We start from the raw sequence: 22,986 nt of genomic DNA, 5'->3' as shown, positions 1-22,986 counted from the left end.
TACTTTGGTAGAATTAAAAAAATAAGTGTAGTGCAGGTCTATGATGATTTTTAGTGTTTTGATTCTGGTTCTGTCTCGGTTAAGTCCTAAAGTAGTCCTGTTTTAATTCCCGATCAGTTCTGGGTCTGGTTGAATTGGGGTTTAGTCCCTGTGTCCTGATACAGCCCTGATTTTGTTCTGCCTTGCTGCTTAGTTAACCCCGCCCCCCCCCAATCCGACATGCATACTACCCTTTAGGGCTAAGCCCCGGGTGTATAAAATGTCTGGCTCCGCCTCTGCTTTCAGCAATGAAAAGTAGTCAGCTACACTTACTCAAACACCGGACCTATGTAGTATTTTGAGAGTACATCGGGTAAATGGTTCATTTTTCAGCTACATTTCAATTAAATATTGTGTTTTTAACGGTAATACTTATCTGAAAATTATACTCATTATCATTATCAAAAATAAACCAAAGGCTGGCTGGCAGTCATTTCTTCATTCATGAATGAATAAAGGGGAACAACACAATATTAGGCAAGTGGTTATAATGTTATGGCTGGTGGTATATGGCCAACAGCAGAAGAATGCTTCTGATTTCTAGTTGGTAACCCTGAGTTTTGAATTTTGTAAGATAGACTAGGCCTGTACTCTACATCGACCACACCTTCCAAAATATATAAAGCAGCTGTTTCTTCTTTCTGCACCATTTTTTTAATATATATATATATATATATATATATATATATATATATATATACACATTATCCACAAATGCAGAGTGCAGCTATGTTTGTAATAGCTGTTAAACTCTGACTGGATAATGATTATTGGTGGCTGGGTTTGAGGTCAGTTACATTTGTCCTGAGGGGAAATTCACATTTCTACAGCTGGAAATTTCAAGTGTCTCACTCTATAGTAGACTGTGTAGTGTACACAGGCAGACTATGCTAAAGCACTTGAAAAAGGAAAAGGAGAAAAGAAAGAGGGCTAGAAAAAATTCATAGCAACTATGTCCAACTGTGAGGTTTACTTAAATCAGTACAAAATGTCAGCAACTGATTTTTGTCCCCAGGTTTGTCTTCCCGTTAGACTCACATCAAAGAACTCCCAAGACATCTTAGCATGTCCCGTCTCCGGGCTGCAGTCTTTAACCCTCTTGTATGTCACAATGAGGTTGTTCCACTTGCGACGGATTTTCTCAACAGGCAGTATGTGCCCCTTGGAGGCCATCTCCTCTTGGACACTCTGGAAGAGCTGCGAGCGTTCCTGAGTCTCATAGAGACCCCAGCGACGCCCGACGGCCTCAATCAGACACAGAACGGCTTTGGAAGAGAAATCCGAGCCGGAGCAAAGCGTCTTCTCGGAAGGAGCAGGGGGCATTACTGAAGCTGGGAGAGAAAGAAAGCCACTTGTGGTGTCACTTCATATGTAAGATAAATGGGTTAAACTGGGGAAAATCTTATATACATACAGTTGTTATCAAACGTTAGATCCACTCATCATGGGCTTGAATATCCTGGTAATTCTGGAATTTTAATGATTTCTTTGAACTGCTCTTTTTCCAGGGTAGACTTACTGTACGGCAGCAAGTTTGAATTTATTTTGGATTTTATCTAAAACATCTAAAACACACAGTCAGTAGTAAACATACAGGTGCAAATATATAAATATACTCAATTAATTCTTTTAATAAGTGAAAATTCTATAAAGCCTTTAAACTTGAGGAGCCTATTAGTGATTGACTATAACTGGTAGTTTCCCTTTGCCATCATAAAAAGGATTTGTTTAATAGCACTCACAGGTTTGAACAATACAAGACAGTTATGTACAGATACCAAATACTGTACATAAGTGTAAGTTATTTGGATGTGTCAGCACTTTGCTAAGGTCTGGAAAAAGACCCAAACTGTCACCCTCAAATGAGAGAAAAGTGGTCAGGATGTTTAGGAACAATCCAGGAACAACCAGTGCTCACATGTGAGATGGAATCCGGTGGAACACCGGCATCACTGTCCACAGTGAAACAACTTTTACATTGCCATGGACTGAGAGGGGGCTGACCAAGATAAAAGCTTCTGGTCAAAAATCAGCACCTTCAAGCTTATCTGAAATTTGCAGCTGCCCACATGGACAAGCCAAATGTCTTCTGGAGCAAAGTTTCGTTGCCAGACGAGACAAAGATTGAGCAATACACAATCAGGTATGTTTGGAGGAGTAAAGGTGAGGCTTTGAAATCTAAGAGCACTGTGCTAGCTGTCAAGCATAGTGCTGGTAGATTCTTATTCTGGGGCTGTTTTGCTACCACGGGTAAATCAGGATTTGAGGTAAAACTTGAAAATAGAATCTCCAGTTCTGTCCAAGTTTGAACATACAGTTGAAACTTGGACCCAGTTGGATGTTCCAACTGGACAATGATCCCAGACACACAGATAAACTGGTTTTGGAATAGATACAGTAGACAAACATTAAGCTTCTGGAATGACCTTCCCAAAGCCCCGACCTCAACTCTGCTGAACATCTGTGGACAACACTTAGAAGCTGAGTCTGCGTCATGAAACGCAAATGAATTCTACCAATTCTGCCAAGAAGACTGGTCAAATATCCAGCCAGAATTATGTCAGAAGCTTGTTGATGGCTAGTCGAGGTGCAAGTTGCAAAGGGACATTAGTGGGGGTGTGTGTAAATATTTGAGCCTGTATGTAATGTTTGATCCTGTGTAGGTTGATGAGTGGATGTAAACTTATGACCTCCAAAAGCTGAATCTGTTCATCTGGACGTAGCGTTTTGTGGGAGAAACATTTCGTCACTCATCCAAGTGACTTCTTCATTTACTTTCCTGGATGATTGAGAATGCATCAAGATGTAAACTTATGACCACAACTGTATTTACACACCCTGAAAACTGCATTTTCTGTATCTGTAATTTCTAATGAGAGATTTTCAACATTTCTGTTTTCCCTCTTGTCATTGGTTTGACGTGTGCGTGGGTTAGTTTCAACAGCCAGACTCAGAATTTAGCAACATTTGATAGCTGTTTGATAGCTCCCCATCAAATCTGATCAAAATGCACACAATCCCAGTGATGCACAAAGTTTATTAATTGTGAAGGATAAGAACTGAATGGCTAAGACTTGAACCCTAGTTTTTGTGGACTTTTTCAGGTGCGTGAAATAGGCACAAAATACATGGTGTATCAAAAAGAATCATCTGATTTCAGAAGGCTATATATTCTTTTAGCTAATAGATATAGAAGCTTTCAGTAAATTTTAAAATGCATGAGCGACTGTAAAGTTATACACACAAAATTTACAATGTTGACAAGGGCTTAATATGCCCACCTCCAGACCAGCATCCAATTTCAAAATGCTTTAATTCCACAATCATTCACCTAAAGAAATACGTACTTCCTGCAGTGACTCCAGACATGCTCATGGGATGAGTTTAACATATGCTGTGTATCCACGGGGGGACTTATTGAGCGCTTGTGCACACTGTATATATATGTATGTTTATATTCAGCCATTACTTGCATAAAAGTATAGCCAGAAAAAGCATACTCAGATAGAAAAACTCAATAAAACATTATCAGTCATGGACTCACTTCCCCAGAGTCTGGACCTCAACATTGTTGAAGCAGTGTGAGATCATCTTCACAGAGAGCAGAACAAAAAGCGGTCAACATCCAAAGACAGCTTTAAATATTCTTCAAGAAGCCTGCAGAACTATTCCTGAAGACTACTTAAAGAAATGAGAACAAAGCTGCATAAGCGAGTTCAGACAGTGTTGAAGAATAAAGGTGGTCGTACCAAATATTGATTTTCAAACTCGTCAGCATTTTAAAACTCTGTATTGTATTTCCATGTATATGTCCGCACATCCTTACATCTACTTTTTTTCCTAGTAAAATATAAAGAAAAAGTTGCAGGCTGAGACTTTTGTGTAGTACTTTAAATATTGTTTTCATTAGCATTTTTACAGTTCTGTTATCTGATTAAATATGAGATTAATGAGGTGATATCTGTTTTGGTAGATCTCCGGTTTATAATAGCAGCAACATTAACGAGACTGGGACAACGTCTCAGACGTTGGTGTGCTGGTGGTTCTTGTCGACTGGGGCTGGGCGCTCATGTATGTACCGGCTCACTCCTGGTGGCCGATTGGCGGGGCCTGGCGCCTGTGGCCCGGCTGGGTGGGGTGCCCTCAGGCCTCTGGGCCTGAAGCTCAGTCCTCTCTGGCGCAGCTGGCTGCCGGCAGAGCCTGCAGGCACACCACTGCAGCCCCCTCTGGCCTCTGCTCCGTGGCTGCTGGGTGACCTCTTGTTTGGGGCTCTACTCAGCTCTTCCCAGGAGGGTGGCACGGTTGCCCCCCTTTGGGTCCTCGTACTCTGGGGCCTCTGGATGTCTGGGGCCGGGATCTCCTCCATACCTGCTTCATGCCCTGGGGGACGGGACTATGGCTCCCCTCACTCCCTAGCAGACCGTTACATGGAGAAACCTTTGGAATACAAGCATGCTTATCCACACAGGTGTACACACGGGTGTTCACAGACACAAACTACACCTTTCTTGGCTGCTACCTCAAAGCACATTGTGCGCTGTCTATCTTGCGTGCTGCACAATAACATTTAATATTTAGTATCTACTGTTATCTACTGCTAGCTAGTTTATTGTGATGGTGCTGTATTTATTATGTTGCTCTTTTTTGTTTGTTTGTTTTCTCTTTTGTTTTTTTTTCTCCATACAGGTGATTCAGGTGTTTTGTTTTTTCTTTCTTCTCCCCTTTCTCACCATCTCTTCTCCCCTCTATTTTTCTTTCTCTCCCTCTCTTTCTTTCATTCTTTCTCCCTGTCCTATCCCCCAGTCATGTCTGTCCCGACTGTAACAACCGAAAATAAAATAAATACATAATTATAATAAAGGTCAATCAAATGGACCAATATGGCAAGGCCATGATGATCCACTTGGTAAAGTAAATCCGCTTGGCATCTCTTTTGGCCTTAAGACAACAATTCTGATGGCTAAAGATCCAAACGGGACAGGGGAAAAAAAAAACCAAAAAAAAAACCAAAAAACAAGACTGGGACAGCTCTGTCTTAACGTGGCAACTTCCTTTATTACCAAGCTGCAACAACAAACATACACGGCACAACCACCAGAGGGTGCTGCATGAACCATTGAATTAGTCCTTACCATAACATCCCCCCTACTGAGTACATTATAAGCTATAATGTTTTCTGTAATATTCCACTTTTATGTCAATACTGAAATTACTGCAATTTAACTTGTAGCTGGATACTCCAAGGCTGTTACATTAACTCAAATCTGTAACAAACATTTATTGCCTTTATTTATAACTATTATTTTATTTAACTGTGTGAACTTATTGTAACTATGAAGGTGGGGTAGACAACCCAGTCCTTCAACTGAGTGAGGGGATTATTCTGCCCCGGGCTGGTCACTCAGGTGCTCGAGAGTACCTTCTACCTAAATCAAAGTCCTTAAGGTACCTCGGTGGGTTTCTGTGTCTTGTAGGATATCTTCTTTCAGTAGTCTGGTTACTTGGTGGTATAAGAGACTGCTGAACCTGGTTTGAAACAGGGCTGCTGCTGTTCTCTGGCAGGACAGGGATTTGTTGTTCAGTTGGTTCGTGTGATGAGATGGCTCCTGTTTCGACGTAGAAGCCCCCTCGGGGTCTCAACAAGGTAAGACCGTGGTGTATCTGCTCTGCCTGATATAGTCCCATTTGTTTTCATGTCCGTGATCCAAACTTGATCTCCTGGGTGTAGTCCAGTGAGGTCTTGTGCTCTGTGTCTGTTGTTGAACCATTTCCACTGTTTTTCTCTCTCCTTCCCTTCTCTCTCTCTCAGTTTAGTGATGTTTGTCCAGCCTGGGTTGAGGCAGGATGGAAGTATGGGAACTGTGGTACGAAGTTTCCTCCCCATCAGAAGCTCTGCAGGGCTATGTCCATTGGCAAGTGGTGTGGCGCGATATGCCATAAGAGCGAGATATGGGTCTCCTTCTTTCTGTAGAAGGCTCTTTACGGTTCTCACTGCTCTTTCAGCCTCACCATTGCTCTGAGGGAATCTCGGGCTGGAAGTGGTGTGGGCAAAGCCCCACTCTGAAGCAAACTTTTGGAAGTGTTCTGAGGAGAATTGTGGGCCATTATCTGACCTTAACTCTGTTGGTATGCCGTGGCGTGCGAATATGGACTTTAAGTGGTCAATCACTGCTGCTGATGTGGTAGAGGACAGCTTAGCTATTTCTATGTATCGTGAGAAATAGTCCACTGCAACCAAATACTGGTTGTTACTCCACTCAAAAAGATCAGCACCAACTAACTCCCACGGCCGTGTAGGAAACTCAGTTGGCATGAGTGTTTCTCTGGGTTGCTGTCTCGCCTTTGCCCATGTCTCACATTCTGCTACCAGCTGTTGTAGTTGAGAGCTCAGTCCTGGCCACCATACCGACTGCTTGGCTCGCTCCCTGGACTTTACAATGCCCTGGTGACCTGTGTGCAGTCGTGTCAAAATGTCTTTTTGTAATATCTTTGGAGTAACTATACGCATACCTTTTAGGAGAAGTTCATTTTCAACAGTCAGGTCTCCTGCATGCTGGTGGTATGGGAAACATGGACCTGGTATTTTGAGTCTGTCCGGCCAGCCATTCTTGCAGTAGAGTTTGATTTGTTTTAGTGTTTCATCTTTGTCTTGCTGCTCTCTTATTTGTTGTAGTCTCTCCTCTGTTGCAGGAAGGCCTGAAATCACCTGATGTGCATACAGGTCTATTTCGTCTCTTAATGTCTCGTCACAAACCGTCCTTTCTGGTGCTCTGGACAGCACGTCTGCAGTTGCGATGTGTTTGCCTGGGACATGTGAGATGGTGAAAGAGTACCGCATTAATCTCATTCTCAGTCTTTGTACTTGTGGTGGCAGTTCTTGGAGCCCAAAAGTGGTACTAAAGGCTTGTGATCTGTCTCAACATGGAACTCAATGCCTATAAGAAAATCAGAGAATCGCTCGCATGCCCAGGTTATGGCTAACGCTTCCTTCTCTATTTGAGCATACCTTTGTTCTGTGGGGGGTTAATGCTCTTGAAGCGAAGGCCACTGGCTTGGTTGTGTCATCCTCTTGTTTCTGAAGTAGCACCGCTCCTAGTCCATAGGAGGATGCATCAGCTGATACTGTTGTTTGTGCTTTGGGGTTGTAGAGTGCCAAGTTTGGTGGTTTACTCAGTTCTGACTTAATGTTGTCAAACGCTGTTTGTTGAGCCTCACTCCAACACCACATGTTTTTGGTACTGAGTAGTTCTCTCAACAGCTGTGTTTTCTCTGCTAAGTGGGGAAGGTACTTGCCTAGATGATTAACCATTCCTAGGAATCGTCTCACTCCACCCACATCGGTGGGTGCTTCCATGTTGCTGACCGCTTTTACTTTTTCTGGGTCTGCTTTGACTCCTGTAGTGTCAATGATCTGTCCGAGGAACTTGATTGAGGTCTTTGCAAACTCACATTTCTCACTTTTCAATGTCACCCCTGCTTTTGTGAGCCGTTCAAGGACTGCGACCAGTCTCTTGTCGTGCTGGGTCTGTGTGTCAGCATAAACCAGAATGTCATCCATTTGGCAGACAACTCCGTCCAGCCCCTCCAATAGCTGAGAAATTCGTTTTTGAAAATGCTCAGGGGCTGAGGATATGCCGAAACAGAGTCTATTGAAACAGTACCTTCCGAATGGTGTGATGAAGGTTGTGAGAAGAGCTGACTGCTTGGACAAAGGTATTTGCCAAAACCCTGAGTTAGCATCGAGTTTTGAGAACAACTTTGCGCCCTCTAGCTGTCCTAGTGTGTGCTCAACTGATGGCAACATGTGTCTTTCTCTTTTCACAGAATTGTTCAGTTTGGTCAAGTCCACGCACACACGCACTTCATCTCTGTTTGGTTTAGGTACTGGAACCATTCCTGCACACCAGTCAGTAGGCTGCTCTACTCTGGAAATTACCCCTAACTCTTCCATACGAGCAAGCTCTCTTTTGACTTTGGGCAACAGGGGAAGCGGGACCCTTCTTGGGGTTGACAGGGCAAATGGCTTAGCGTCTGCTTTAAGCTCAATTTTGTATTCCCCCTCCATTCGGCCTAACCCGCTGAATAGTTTTGGAAACTGCTGCTGTACTGCCTCTACCGAAGTGAGTGACACTGCTTCTACTCTGGCCACTAACCCAAGTGCAACACTTGCTGGGCGGCTAAGTAACCCTCACGTCAGATCTGCTACTACATACACAGGCTGTACTGTAGTTTTGCTTGGAGTACTCAGGTTAGCAGTAAATTTCCCTCTAACTGCTAGTGGAGACATTCCTGCCCCATACAGTTTCAGATCTGTGGGTTGCAGCTGTGGTTTTTGTGCTACAGTGTTGTACTCTTTTTCAGGCAAGACTGTTACGTCCGCTCCTGTGTCAATTTTGAGCAAGCAGTCTACATTGTTAACTTTTATTTTAGTCAACCACGCATCCTCAGTTCTCTCTGAGGCTACTGTTCCCAAAAATGCTACCTCCCTTTCTACACTGTCACCACCTGCTGCCTGTGGCGTGTCCAGCGGGGTGGCCTGGGGGGGCACAGGCCACCCCCCCAACCAGACTGGCCACCCCAGGTGCCACCCCGAAGTTAAAACAATAAAATTCAATTAAACATCAAATGTACGATTACGTTTTCGTAGTGAAGCTCAGATATCCGAGTGTAAGTGAATGCAGCATCGGCAAAGGAAGGAGAAAGACGGCACCACAGAAAACTATTTTCCGGCGAAAGAAAATGATGAGAAAATAAATGTCCCGGTAAGTAATATTAAGTTTGTTGAGTTTAGTAAACTTCGGTGAAATTAGAATACCAAGGAAAAAATAACACTTAAAGAATTATTGCAACCGCAGAATATTTCAGTAGGCTACTGGGGGGAGCTAGCATAAGAGTTATGAGTTATAAGATATAATCCAAGTCGTAACATTGCTGTATGGAGCTGCAGATTTGGTTGCAGGTTAATACTGGCAGTGTCGCCATGCCACCTGACTGTATTTCATCATCAGCCAGTGTTGTTCTTTATACATCAATATTACCAAAGTTTACCATAAGGCAGCACTTACACACTGTGCGGTCTAGCTAATTTCTCTCATTACTTATCCTATCTGCCAGCTCCATGTTATGAATAGAGTGTAAATCACCCCATGAAACGGCTGTGCCATGTTCAATGCAGGGATGTGCAGTTCTGGTTCTCAAGGCTCCTGTCCTCCCGGTTTCAGATGTTTCCATACTTCAACACAGCTGATTTAAAGAATCATTTACAGACTTGTGCACAACTAGGTGTTTGGGGATTATTTGATTTGAATTGGCTATGTTGGTATAGGTAACATCTAAAACATGCATGATAGGGGTCCACGAGGGCCAGAATTTGACATCCCTGACTTCCAGTCAAGGTCATACATCAGGAAAGTTGTTGTTTGTGACATAAGTTTTTGCTTTATTACTTCAGGGCCAACCAGTATAGATAAAAGAATAGGAGTGAAGAATGAAAAGATCTCAAAATATTGAGAATTTCTTCCTTAAGAAGGCTAAAATAACGCCAGAAGCAGAGAGCAATGTCAGGGAAAGTTGGACTGAGCAGCAGTCATCATTGTCACCTGTGATTTCTACAAATGAAGGTATGTGAGAATGAATAAGGAAAATGCAAGGAAGGGATGTTTATATTGTCAAGTGTTCAACTGATCCATAGGGGACAAATCCTAATATTTGGGAATAAATAATTAAATAAGTGAATATATGTATTGTGGTACATAATTGGAAATTAAAACAATAACATGTTTTTTTATTGAATGAAATGTAATATTTTTATATTATCCCAGGCACTTCTTCACCTGTTCATGATCCACCAGATAACCAGGATGTGGTGCCTTTTGAAACATCTTCTCCTTCAACATCATGTACGACACCAGGCCATCCACATGGTATTTAACCTCCAATCTTACTTTATAGATTAATATTGAAAGCCTTTAAAACAAAATAATGATGTTGGATAGTTAATATTGTGCAGTAAATATTTTATAATATTGATACTGTCACTTTTGCAAGAGATGTTGTTCTAGATTAAAAACAATTCTTCATTGATTTTTAAATTGAATCCTCCCATACTTGGATATATCTCAAAATCCAGCGGAGGGACCTAGACAGCCACACTTGAAGATTTTTCCTCGAACAGTACATGGTGAAAAGAGGAGGGCCTTCAGCAAGACATGGTATTCACAACACAAATGGCTGGAATATTCTCAAAGTCGGGACTCTGTCTATTGTTTTGCATGTAGACACTTTTCCTTTCCAAATGCTTCTGAAACTCCTTTTACATCACATGAAGGGTACTCAAACTGGAAGAAGGCAATGTATAAAGATGGAGGTTTTAAGGGGCATGAGAAATCTGAAGGTCATACAAATGCCATGTATGCTTGGAGTGAACATAAGAACAACATTTTGACAGATTCATCTGTGCGTGATGCTTTGGACAAGGCATATAAAAAAAAAGTAGAGGAAAATCGCATATATATCAAAACTGTTGCTGAAGTACTTCTCCTTACAGCTATGCAAAACCTCTCCCAAAGGGGGCATCTTGAGACAGATACATCACAAAACAAAGGGAACTTTTTAGAGATAATGGAACTTATTTCTAAGCATAATCCACTGATTGCAAAAAAAACGAAAGCTGCAGGAAATGCAAAATATACCAGTAACACCATTCAGAATGAAGTAATGGAATGTCTGTCAGAGATGGTACGTGAAGACATTATCAGAGAAGTGAAGGAGAGTGAGTACTTCTCTGTGATTGCAGATGAAACAAAAGACCTAAAGAAAACAGAGCAACTGTCATTAGTACTAAGGTATTACTACAATGGGGCTGTTCAAGAGAGTTTTTTAGAGTTCCAGAGAGCAAGTCAGCTAGATGCGGCAGGGCTCATCCAAAACATCATACAGTGTCTGGAAAGGTATGGCCTTGAATATCGATCCAATCTTGTAGGCCAAGGATATGATGGGGCGTCAGTAATGGCAGGGAAATGCAGGGGTGTTGCAGCCAGGATCAAAACAGAGGCAAAACATGCATTTTATGTACATTGCAATGCACATTGCCTTAACCTTGTTATCGTTGATGCAGTGAAAGCAGTCCCTGAAGCTGACTGCTTTTTTTCATTGTTGCAGAAATTGTATGTCTATATGTCAGGTTCATATGTTCACCAAAAATGGATCACAGTTCAAAAAGACATGTATCCAGAGGCTCCTAGAGAGCTTCAGAGACTCAGTGATACCAGGTGGGCATGTCGTTACAGTGCATGCAAAACTGTAATGGACAGATTACCAGCAATATTAAGAGTGCTACATGAGATAGATTTAGAGAACAGTGGTGACAGATCAGTGGAGGCACGGGGTCTGTTGGCACAAATTGACCTCACATTTATTGGCAATTTATCCACATTTAGAAAAATTCTAGGGGAAATTAAGTTGCTTTCTGATGTACTTCAGTCTCCATCTCTTGATCTAGCAAAGGCTGTAGACCTAATTCATGCACTTCAAGACACCTTGGACCAATATAGAAGTGAATCCTGTTTTGATGAGCTGTGGCAAGTTGCAATGGAATTCATTGAATTCATTCGTTTTTTCCTGTTTCAAAATCAAACACCAGCTTGTGAGAAGATTATCTTCTTCTTTTTTTTAATAAGTTTTGCATTGCATTGACTAATTTGCCAATTGTATGTTAAAAATGTTTGTAGTTTAATGTTCAAAAATGTTTTTGCCCAAAACATATGTGCACTTTATGTCAGTAAAAATAGTTGTCCTTGAATGCTGAATAAACTGACAAAGCACTGATTGTATCTCTTGTACTTTATCAACACAGTATCTAAAAACTTTGCACTGTAGTGGTGAAAATCTTATTCTAATAAAAGTTAAAAGCGCATCCGGTTATTAGGTTTATAGTATTATTGAATTATGGTTAACGGTTGGTAGAATTTTTTTTAACATTATCTGCCAATTACATCTGCCACCCTTCTCAAAATCTGTGCCCCTACCTGGCCCCCCCGATCAAAAATTTTCTAGACACGCCACTGCCTGCTGCACGTATTTCTCCCACTGCCCCAGACCTGCACACTCTTGCATAGTGACCTTTCTTTTTACACTGATTGCAGAGTACCTCTTTGGCTGGGCACAGGTTCTTGCTGTGAAAGGGTGTCTTTCCATATCGGTTGCATTGGCTTTTCACATTCCTCTCTGTGTTTTGTGGCACAGTCTTTCTTGGTTTGAAGTGTTTTACTTTTGCTTTAATGATCCACATTACAAGGATTTTCCTGCTTGAAGTTGTTTTTAAGAAGATCCTGCTGCTTCTTAACAAGCTCACTTTGGCGAATCCGTATCACTGCTTTTTCTAACGTGAGCTCTGCGTCCATTTGCAGTTGCTCGGAGAGCCTCTTGTCTCTTATTCCGACAACGAGTCTGTCTCTTATCATTTCACTGTGCAGCGCCCCGTAGCCACAATGCTCAGCCAAGGCATATAGGGATGTAATAAACCCATCTGCAGTCTCTCCTGCTTCTTGCTGCCTTTGGTTGAACTTTGCACGTTCAAAGATAACATTTCTTCTGACTACAAAGTGTGCCTCAAGTTTGCCTTTGAGAGTGTGGTACTCACTCGCCTCCTCTTCGGTCAGGTTCAACGAAGTGATCACGTCTTCAGCTTCATCGCCCATTGTATATATCAGAGTGTTAACCTGGTTTTCGTCCGATTGTAGCTCGAGTCCGGATGCTATCCTGAACCTCTCAAAGCGTCGGATCCATTTCGGCCACTCTTCTGGCTTTGAAAAGTCAATCTTCGGTGGCGGTGATACTTGGAAGGCTGCCGGCGCGGCTGCCATGCTGCTAGTCGCGAGATGCTAATTAGCGTTTGCTAATTTGTTAGCTTAGCTCTTACTGTGGCTGTTAATGCAAACTTGCAGGGCGAGTTCTCTCCGGTGAGAAAGCTTTCGTTATCGTGACGTTCTTCTTCCCTCCAGAGTAATTCTGACACCATGATTTGGTAGATCTCCGGTTTATAATAGCAGCAACATTAACGAGACTGGGACAGCTCTGTCTTAACGTGGCGACTTCCTTTATTGCCAAGCTGCAACAACAAACATACACGGCACAACCACCAGAGGGTGCTGCATGAACCATTGAATTAGTCCTTACCATAACAATATCAGATGACTATATTTTCTAATTATGGACAGACAAATTTGTATGAAAATAATATTTGTTAATTAAGTCAGTTAGATATATCATCTGTCACACATTTGAATGATAAATCACTAACAAAGTAAAAGCTCATCTATTTCTTTTTCTTAGAAAGACCTGGTATTTTTCCTGGAATAATTGGAAATATCTTAAAAGACACCACAATCAAAATGATTCCTATTCCACAAACCCATTTAGCTGCTACCCCAAGATCCCAACATAACAGTAGACACAATACAGCCAGTAACAGAATGCTCTTCATGATGTAGGACTTGCTGCACAACTCCCCCTCTGCATCTTTTCTTGCTCTTTCCTCCTCTTTTCTCCACAGCTTTGTCTTCATCTTCTCTAGGTCTTCATCCTTGTAATGCTCCCTCAGATTTTCCTCCTTTTTGCTGATTTCTTCATGTCTCTCTGCAAGGATGCTTTCCTGTCTTTTTCTGATTTTCCTCTCCTTCTCAGGATACAGCTCTGTCTTGTAGTAGCTACCTCCATTCAGGGCCACCAGGGTCTCAATCTTCTCCATAAAAGTTGTGACCTGCTTCTGGTCCTCCGGGGTTTTGTTGTTGAAGACGTGGAAGCCACCGCTACACTTGCGTATGAAGTTGCGGAGGTTCTCGTCACTCTCAGTAATGATGTTGTTTATTGTTTTGTTTTCCAGGCGATCCCCGTGGGTGAACAGCACGATGGTGTAGTCCCACACTCTTGGGCCAAACTTTGCTTCAATCAGCGTGTGGGTGTCTTGGTCTTCCTGAGTCAGCCTTCCTAAAGGAACAACATATGCAAAGACGTGGGGTCCTGGTTCCTGGAGTTTCAGGCGTTGAAGAATCTCTCGGATGATGTCCTCCTTGTTGCTTCCCTTCTCGAAAAGCCCAGGTGTGTCAATCACATCGACCGGTACATCTCCAACCACCCCGGACTCTTTTTCGCAGTGAACAGTGATGCTGCCCAGTTTCATCTCTGACCTGAACACCATTTTATTGAGGATGGTGTTCCCACTCGAGCTCTTACCTGCACCACATTTTCCAAGAAGCATGATCCTCAACGGCTCTGTCAACCCAACAGAACAAGCATTTTTAAACACTATTCAGAGTTCATGAAAGTTGTTGTGCCCTTCATTCTGACTTCTGATATTAGCCGTGTTTATTTGTAGAAATTCGTGGCTTTCACATATTAGCCCAGACTGTTGCATCCCAGGGCACAAACAGTATGAACTTTTTTTTATTATGTTGTTACATTGTGGCAAATGCATAGCATTTTGGCATTTGTTGATGAATATAATAAAAAGTAAAGATTAATACACTGTATGCCGTCCCATGTTACAATATGTGGCTTGTTTTGTTTTTATATGCCTGTTGAAATATTTTTTCTTATCTTACTTTTTCAGAAAATAGATGCCTACTAATCTTTTGTTAACAAGTTGCACCTCAACCAGAAACTTTTGGTAGTCATCAACAAGTGTGTGGCATAATGTTTAACCACTCTTCTTTGCAGAACTGGTACAGTTTATCAAAATTATTTGCTTTGTTGGCAAAGAACCGGGTTTTAAGCTTAGTCTTGTTGTTGGCAACTGAAAGTCTATGATTGAGGTGCAACTTGCTCAAAAAAAACCCATCCCACCTTCTTCAAATGCAACAAGAATGGTGTCAAACGTTTGTGCTGCAAAAATTTTCGTTTGTGCCACTATCATTTTAAATATATTAATAAAAGTTTCTAGAGGTCATCAGACGTCAACCATTCATGTGATGAAAATTTGCAAAACATTGGAAATGTTTCCATGCAGGCCCTTAATGAAGGTCTTATGGTCTGTTCCATCATCTTGTGTGGGTTAAAGGTATTCTGTTTATAAATAGCCTATAATTAAATGAAGTGTTTTTAGCTAAAATAAAAAGGCTGCGGATCACTAACTATCGTGTTTCATAACATTATATTACTCCAGCAAATAATTTTTTTCTCTGACAGAACGCATACTTTATTTTAACTAATATATGTTAACCTAGTTTTTTACTTTTAAGAGTGTGATAATGATAAACAATATCCAATACTGATATTATGTTTCGCAACCTTTTCACAGGTTAGACCACCAGTAAAGAAAGGGGCTGGATGACCTTAGGTGACCTCTACAAAAGTGGGAATAAGGAGCACAAGAATAAGATGGAGACATTAAATGAACATTAGAGGCTAACAGTACTATAGCTTAATTGCACATCTCAAAATCACTGTTGGCTAACTTGGTGTAGGTGTGTTAATTAAACACACTCACACACACTTACAGGAAGCAAGCAGATAAAAAGAGTCACTGCCATTTTGGAATTTTATTTTTATTAAAGTACTGTAAAAAAAATTAACATATTATATTAATTATATTTTCTGATTTTGTTTTCTCCCCATTGGAATCTCATATTGTATATATTGTCTTCAATCTTCAAACATCTGAAACAAGCCCTATAAACTGCAGTAGTCAACAGCTTGGCTAAAGCACCAGTATGACTCACACTGTTCTCTTTTTCTTTCTACATGTGTCAGCTGAACAAGGGAAGACACGTGATTAAGAACATGCTGCGATAGTAACTACACCAACTACACCCACAGGGAAAAAATACATACAGACATACAAAAAATAGAATAAAAACATTAAACTAAACACTTTTAACTCAACAGCATTTCCATATTTCATACTGACCCTTCTCCTGGTCACTTTCTGCTGGACCAGGTATGCTGTCAGCGGCCTGAGTGCTCATGGTGGACGAAGACAGAGGTATCACCAAAACTGTAGACGTCGGCTAACTTGTCCTCGCTGGCCTGACAGTCCTGATTGAATCTCAAAGCGAGTCTGTTAGGTGAAACTTTTTTCACCACAGCTTCCTCAGTGCTTTCTGTTTTAAACTGAGCGTGGGGCTCTACAGTCACGTCACCTACTGGGTGCCCCGGGAGAATACCGCATCCACCAAGTTACAGTCCAGTCCACATACGCTGAATAATTAGGTCAGCAGCGACAATCGGCCGCAGTCCTATGTCCATAGGTGTTATTTTTCTACCTGTTTCGAGACAAGACTATTTCCACCCAACCTGTTTTATATAAACCTCTTAACTTGGCACTCTACTTGCGTCTTATAGAGAGTCACTGGATGGGACAAACCTTTATTGTGCAAGGGATCAAAGATCTGATGACTTCTTGCATAACAGCTTAATGTGGAATAAAGTTATGATTTCAAATAGAATCATTACTTTCATTTTGACTGAGAAGTAGACTTCGATTGGTTGGTATTTTATAGTGAGGCTGAGAAGCAATGCAACGAGGAAACAATTAAACTATTACATTTAATGATACTGCGATTTTTTTTATATCACTAAAACACACGTGTGTTAACACACGAACCGCCTAAAGTGTGTTAAGTCAATTGCGCTTTAAAGGTTTCAGAAGAAATACAATGAACGGTCTCAGCGCGCCATCTAGTGGTCAGTATACTTTAATGCTTCATAAAACGTCCTGATGAGGGATAAAGCTTCGATAAATTCACCCCTTTAACAAAATAAAAATAAAATGTAAATATTTTAAAATGTGCGTATTTACTTTCAGAAATGAAAAGTAATCAGCTACACTTACTCAATGACCGGACCTATGAAGTATTTTGAGAGTACATCAAGTAAATGGTTCATTTTTCAGATACATTTCAATGAGATATTGTATTTTTAACTGCAACATTTGTCTGAAAGGTAAAACCATTATCCAAAGATCAAATGATGCCTTGGTGGCAGTCATTTTTTCATTCATTAATGAATAAATAAAGCGCCTTGAGGCAACTGTTGTTGTGATTTGGCACTATATAAATAAAACTGAATTGAATTGAATTGAATAAATGAATCTTGTCTTCAATCTTAGAACAAATCCTCAACAAACATCAGCTGATTCAGACTCACACAGACTCATTGCTGGGTTTAACAGGATGCAACTAATCTTACTGGCTTGTAGTTTATTTTAGGGTTGACTCTGTGATCATAACATTTGCTTTTAAGACACATACAGTTAACATCCTACAAGCCTACATGGAACCTGAGATTATCTGTTAAGTCACTCATGAGGATTTCCTGTTAAAACCTTAAAATAAAAAGTAACAGGGATGACTCAGAGCCCTGCTTATGAAGCTAAAACCTTGTTGTCATTTAAGATTCTTTATTAAATTAATTTTTGGGGATTTTCTAGGCCTTGATAATATTTTAATGGTTGATTTGAATGCATGTAAAGTTTATTGTAACTTTTTAGTAGTTAATCACTATTCTATTCTTGCAATCTGGGGACAAAGTGTTCAAAAGACCACAGCTTTATGGTGCATATCCAAAGAATCTTTTTATTTGATGTTAATGAAGCAAACTAACATATTTACAAAGCACAACAATTTAAAAGCACGGAACAATGACTCACCTTTGCGCTTGTCTGTTATTTAGTTAAGAGTTCGTCAAATTCACATGTATATTAAATTATGCTCATTAAAGTAGCATTATAGTGCATGAGAACTTCATAAGGAGGATCTCAGGTGGGAAAAAAAACAAGGTCAGGAGATTCTACTTTCCAGAATTTCACCGTAGATTATTTCCGATCAGCCAGCCTCTGTAGGAGGGCGATGACTGTGTCCTGTTTGGAGGAGAGCAGCTCCAGGGCCGTGGCTATCCTTCCTAGGGACTCGGACATTCGCACCTCCCTCCTCTCGCGCCTCTTCTCTCTGGCTTCAACCCTGCGGCGAGCCACTCGATCGAGGTAGGCCTGCTCCTCCTGTCGCTTCAGAATCTCCTGGAACAAAGTGGAGCCACCTTGCTCCGCTTTCGCCTTCTGGTTCTGTCCTTCAGTTCCAGACACAGTTGTTGTAGACAAAGAGGTGGCTGCAGAGGAAGTGAGGCAGGAGGATGTGAGGGGGAATGAAGAGGAGAGGCTGAGGAGATTCTGGCTTTGGGTGAGCGATGTTGTACTCAGGCGAAAAGGGATAACACCTGATGAGATGGATGGAGCTTTGCGGCTCGTGTAGCCCAGTGTGTTGAGGTCTGTGTTGCTGGCTGAGATGAGGGAAGGGGATGTGGTGGCTGTTTCTGTAAAACAAGGCGAGGAGATAAAAGAAGGAGCTGGCACAATGGTGGCTGGGTGAATACTAGTAGTAACAATGTCACCATTGAGGACGATCAGGGGCTTGAGGTCTGGAGCATTAGTTGAGCTAATGGTCGCTGCAGTCACCGACGTACTGGGAGCGGTGCCAGCACTGGAGCCCAGACCTACTGAGTCCACACCACCACCACCAGCAACAGCAGCGAAGTCACTGCTAGGACGGATGATGGTGGATGTCGGCTGTGGAAGCTGCAGGGGCTTTGCAGCGATCTTAGCCAAAGGAGCAGGCAGTGTAGAAACCGTGCTGCCGCCTTTGTTTCGTTTGTTGTTGACGATCTGAGTGCCAATGGTGTCGCAGAGGGTGGCGTCCATCAACTAGAGTGGAACAAGACACACAAAGATATGGAGAAAGTACATCAATGAATACATCAAACAGCATTGTAATCCATGACTTACAAATACCAGTTAACAATGTAACCATATGCTGTCTTAGGCTGACATTAAACCTTGTTACTTTATGTTATAATCCTAGTTATTTCTGCTGTACTTCCTCACAGTTGTTCAGATTAAACATCCCTGTACAAGAACTATTCATCATTTAACCCTGTGAGGTCCTTAAAGTCTTTCCATCTCTATACTGACTCAGTTCTCTTATGGTATTAAAAAACTGTATAAATTCAGTACCACTCTTTATGATACAGTTTTTCAAATGGGCAAGAGTAAGGATTTGGGGGTGACAGGGTCATGGGCAGCCAAGAGGCACTGATCAGGTGTGAAATGAAAGCTGGGCCCATGTGGTCTGATCCAACAGATGAGCTACTGTAGCTCAAATTGCAAAAAAAAGTTAATACTAATTCTGATAGAAAGGTGTCAGAATACACAGTGCATCACAGTTTGTTGCATATGGGGCTGCAAGGCCACAGACCAGAAGGTGTCCTAGTCTGAGAGGTCTAGTGGAGCCCATTCTTCGATGGGTCAGGGCTGTTTTGGCAGCAAGTGGTTATAATGTTATGGCTGGTGGTATATCGCCAACAGCAGAAGAATGCTTCTGATTTCTAGCCAGTAACCCTGAGTTTTGAATTTTGTAAAATAGACTAGGCCTGTACTCTACATCGACCACGCCTTCCAAAATATATAAAGCAGCCGTTTATTCTTTCTGCACCATTTTTTAAATATATATATGTCCAACTGTGAGGTTTACTTAATTCAGAACAAAATGTCAGCAACTATTTTTTGTCCCCAGGTTTGTCTTCCCGTTAGACTCACATCAAAGAACTCCCAAGACGTCTTAGCATGTCCCGTCTCCCGGCTGCGGTCTTTAACCCTCTTGTATGTCACAATGAGGTTGTTCCACTTGCGACGGATTTTCTCAACAGGCAGTATGTGCCCCTTGGAGGCCATCTCCTCTTGGACACTCTGGAAGAGCTGCGAGCGTTCCCGAGTCTCATAGAGACCCCAGCGACGCCCGACGGCCTCAATCAGACACAGAACGGCTTTGGAAGAGAAATCCGAGCCGGAGCAAAGCGTCTTCTCGGAAGGAGCAGGGGGCATTACTGAAGCTGGGAGAGAAAGAAAGCCACTTGTGGTGTCACTTCATATGTAAGATAAATGGGTTAAACTGGGGAAAATCTTATATACATACAGTTGTTATCAAACGTTAGATCCACTCATCATGGGCGTGAATATCCTGGTAATTCTGGAATTTTAATGATTTCTTTGAACTGCTCTTTTTCCAGGGTAGACTTACTGTACGGCAGCAAGTTTGAATTTATTTTAGATTTTATCTAAAACATCTAAAACACACAGTCAGTAGTAAACATACAGGTGCAAATATATAAATATACTCAATTATTTTAATAAGTGAAAATTCTATAAAGCCTTTAAACTTGACAAGGCTATTAGTGATTGACTATAACTGGTAGTTTCCCTTTGCCATCATAAAAAGGATTTGTTTGATAGCACTCACAGGTTTGAACAATACAAGACAGTTATGTACAGATACCAAATACTGTACATAAGTGTAAGTTATCTGGATGTGTCAGCACTTTGCTAAGGTCTGGAAAAAGACCCAAACTGTCACCCTCAAATGAGAGAAAAGTGGTCAGGATGTTTAGGAACAATCCAGGAACAACCAGTACTTACATGTGCTATGGAATCCGGTGGAACACCGGCATCACTGTCCACAGTGAAACAACTTTTACATTGCCATGGACTGAGAGGGGGCTGACCAAGATAAAAGCTTCTGGTCAAAAATCAGCACCTTCAAGCTTATCTGAAATTTGCAGCTGCCCACATGGACAAGCCAAATGTCTTCTGGAGCAAAGTTTTGTTGCCAGACGAGACAAAGATTGAGCCACAATCAGGTATGTTTGGAGGAGTAAAGGTGAGGCTTTGAAATCTAAGAGCACTGTGCTAGCTGTCAAGCATAGTGCCGGTAGATTCTTATTCTGGGGCTGTTTTGCTACCACGGGTAAATCAGGATTTGAGGTAAAACTTGAAAATAGAATCTCCAGTTCTGTCCAAGTTTGAACATACAGTTGAAACTTGGACCCAGTTGGATGTTCCAACTGGACAATGATCCCAGGCACACAGATAAACTGGTTTTGGAATATATACAGTAGACAAATATTAAGCTTCTGGGATGACCTTCCCAAAGCCCCGACCTCAACCCTGCTGAACATCTGTGGACAACACTTAGAAGCTGAGTCTGTGCCACGAAATCAACCAATTTAAATGAATTCTACCAATTCTGCCAAGAAGACTGGTCAAATATCCAGCCAGAATTATGTCAGAAGCTTGTTGATGGCTGGTCGAGGTGCAAGTTGCAAAGAGACATTAGTGGGGGTGTGTGTAAATATTTGAGCCTGTATGTAATGTTTAATCCTGTGTAGGTTGATGAGTGGATGTAAACTTATGACCACAACTGTATTTACAGATACAGAAAACTGCATTTTCTGTATCTGTAATTTCTAATGAGATATTTTCAACATTTCTGTTTTCCCTCTTGTCATTGGTTTGACGTGTGCGGGGGTTAGTTTCAACAGCCAGAGTCAGAATTTAGCAACATTTGATAGCTGTTTGATAGCTCCCCATCAAATCTGATCAAAACACACACAATCCCAGTGATGCACAAAGTTTATCAATTGTGAAGGGTAAGAACTGAATGGCAAAGACTTGAACCCTAGTTTTTGTGGACTTTTTCACGTGCGTGAAATAGGCACAAAATACATGGTGTATCAAAAAGAATCATCTGATTTCAGAAGGCTATATATTTTTTTAACTATTAGACATAGAAGCTTTCAGTAAATTTTAAAATGCATGAATGAATGTAAAGTTATACACACAAAATTTACAATGTTGACAAGGGCTTAATATGCCCACCTCCAGACCAGCATCCAATTTCAAAATGCTTTAATTCCACAATCATTCACCTAAAGAAACACGTACTGGCTGCAGTGACTCCAGACATGCTCATGGGATGAGTTTGACATATGCTGTGTATCTTATTGACTTATTGAGCACTTGTGCACACTGTAAGTTTATATTCAGCCATTACTTGCATAAAAGTATAGCCTTTTCTTTTCGATTCACCCTGTGTAATAGCATTTCTATGCAAATGATTAAAAAAATGACATGTTTGAATTTTTAGGTTATTCAAATTCCGTTTAACAGTCATGAGATTTAATGTGTATATGTGCGGATACATCATACCATATCATCATTTTATATGAATTATTAAAAGAGGTTAATGTACGCAAGTGTTGCCAGTTATTACTTCTGCCAGAAAGACTTCAGTCAGTCAAGTTATGTGTTTTGTTACATTCTTGCTGGTGCTCTCCTCTCACTTTGAATCTTACTTACCTGGAGCTATCTTCAGGTATGTTTTTCCATCCCCAGATGTGGTGAAGAAACGCTCTGTGCTAACAGGGTCTGATGACAGAGCAGATAAAAGCTACATAATCTACTGAAAAGCAACAGATTTTGAGAGGCCATTAAAAAAACAAAAACAAAAAAGGAAGCAAATAAACGAGGCCGAATGGCCATAAATCATCTCAGGTGAGCACTCACACAATAGTACAGGAGTAGTTGTCGTGGCAGCTTGCAGCTCTGTGTCAGCCAGCTCCTCTGCAGTCTGTTCCCCTCCTCCTCCTCCTCTGCATGCGGTATCTCCGCAGGGCGCAGGCGACTCCTGCCTGCCCAAAACCAGCGCAGATGCATTTTCATCCACCGCTTCAGTTTTCACATGCAGCGCTGCGACGTGGTTGCTGCCTCCTTGCAGATCTCCCTCCATGGCTGACACAGAAGCAGGAAAAAAAAAAAGGAAAAGGGAGCAGGAGCTGAAGGGAGAGAGCTTGTATTGTCTGCGCAGGCGTTGAATTGAGGAGAAAGTTTGGAGATCTCGGCTGTTAATCGATGATGCAGACTTCAGCGTGAAGTCGTGCAGCCAAAGTCATGACTGATTTAGCTGTGCGCGTGATGGACAAATGCCACCCCCTGCATGTTTTTCCGTGAGGGGCACGGAAATGGCTGCGCTGACCACCTCAGCTCAGCCGACGGATGCGCAGGGCGGCTGCGCAGCTCTCAGCAAGGATTTGCTGCTGGCAACCGTGACGGTGACGTCAGCTGACCGC

At 41.7% G+C, this 22,986-nt stretch overlaps 2 protein-coding genes across 2 annotated transcripts; both read right to left on the bottom strand.

Moving 5' to 3' along the window:
- Window positions 1–13,093: 13,093 nt before the first annotated feature.
- On the bottom strand, window positions 13,094–16,001 carry LOC134625734 (GTPase IMAP family member 7-like). Its single transcript, XM_063470985.1, has 3 exons — window positions 15,944–16,001; window positions 13,499–14,343; window positions 13,094–13,147 (listed from the first exon to the last, which is right to left on the bottom strand). Exons 1-3 carry the CDS (start codon window positions 15,999–16,001, stop codon window positions 13,094–13,096), a joined length of 957 nt encoding a protein of 318 aa, XP_063327055.1.
- Window positions 16,002–17,598: 1,597 nt separating this feature from the next.
- Window positions 17,599–22,895, bottom strand: LOC134625330 (uncharacterized). Its single transcript, XM_063470558.1, has 4 exons — window positions 22,424–22,895; window positions 22,217–22,285; window positions 19,622–19,914; window positions 17,599–18,730 (listed from the first exon to the last, which is right to left on the bottom strand). Exons 1-4 carry the CDS (start codon window positions 22,644–22,646, stop codon window positions 17,849–17,851), a joined length of 1,467 nt encoding a protein of 488 aa, XP_063326628.1. The 5' UTR covers window positions 22,647–22,895; the 3' UTR covers window positions 17,599–17,848.
- Window positions 22,896–22,986: the final 91 nt, after the last annotated feature.

Source organism: Pelmatolapia mariae, linkage group LG4, assembly GCF_036321145.2.
Source record: "Pelmatolapia mariae isolate MD_Pm_ZW linkage group LG4, Pm_UMD_F_2, whole genome shotgun sequence".
In the NCBI taxonomy this organism is placed as follows: Eukaryota; Metazoa; Chordata; class Actinopteri; order Cichliformes; family Cichlidae; genus Pelmatolapia; species Pelmatolapia mariae.
The sequence above is the reverse complement of the archived record's forward strand: the minus strand, read 5'-3'. Positions and strand labels throughout refer to the sequence as shown.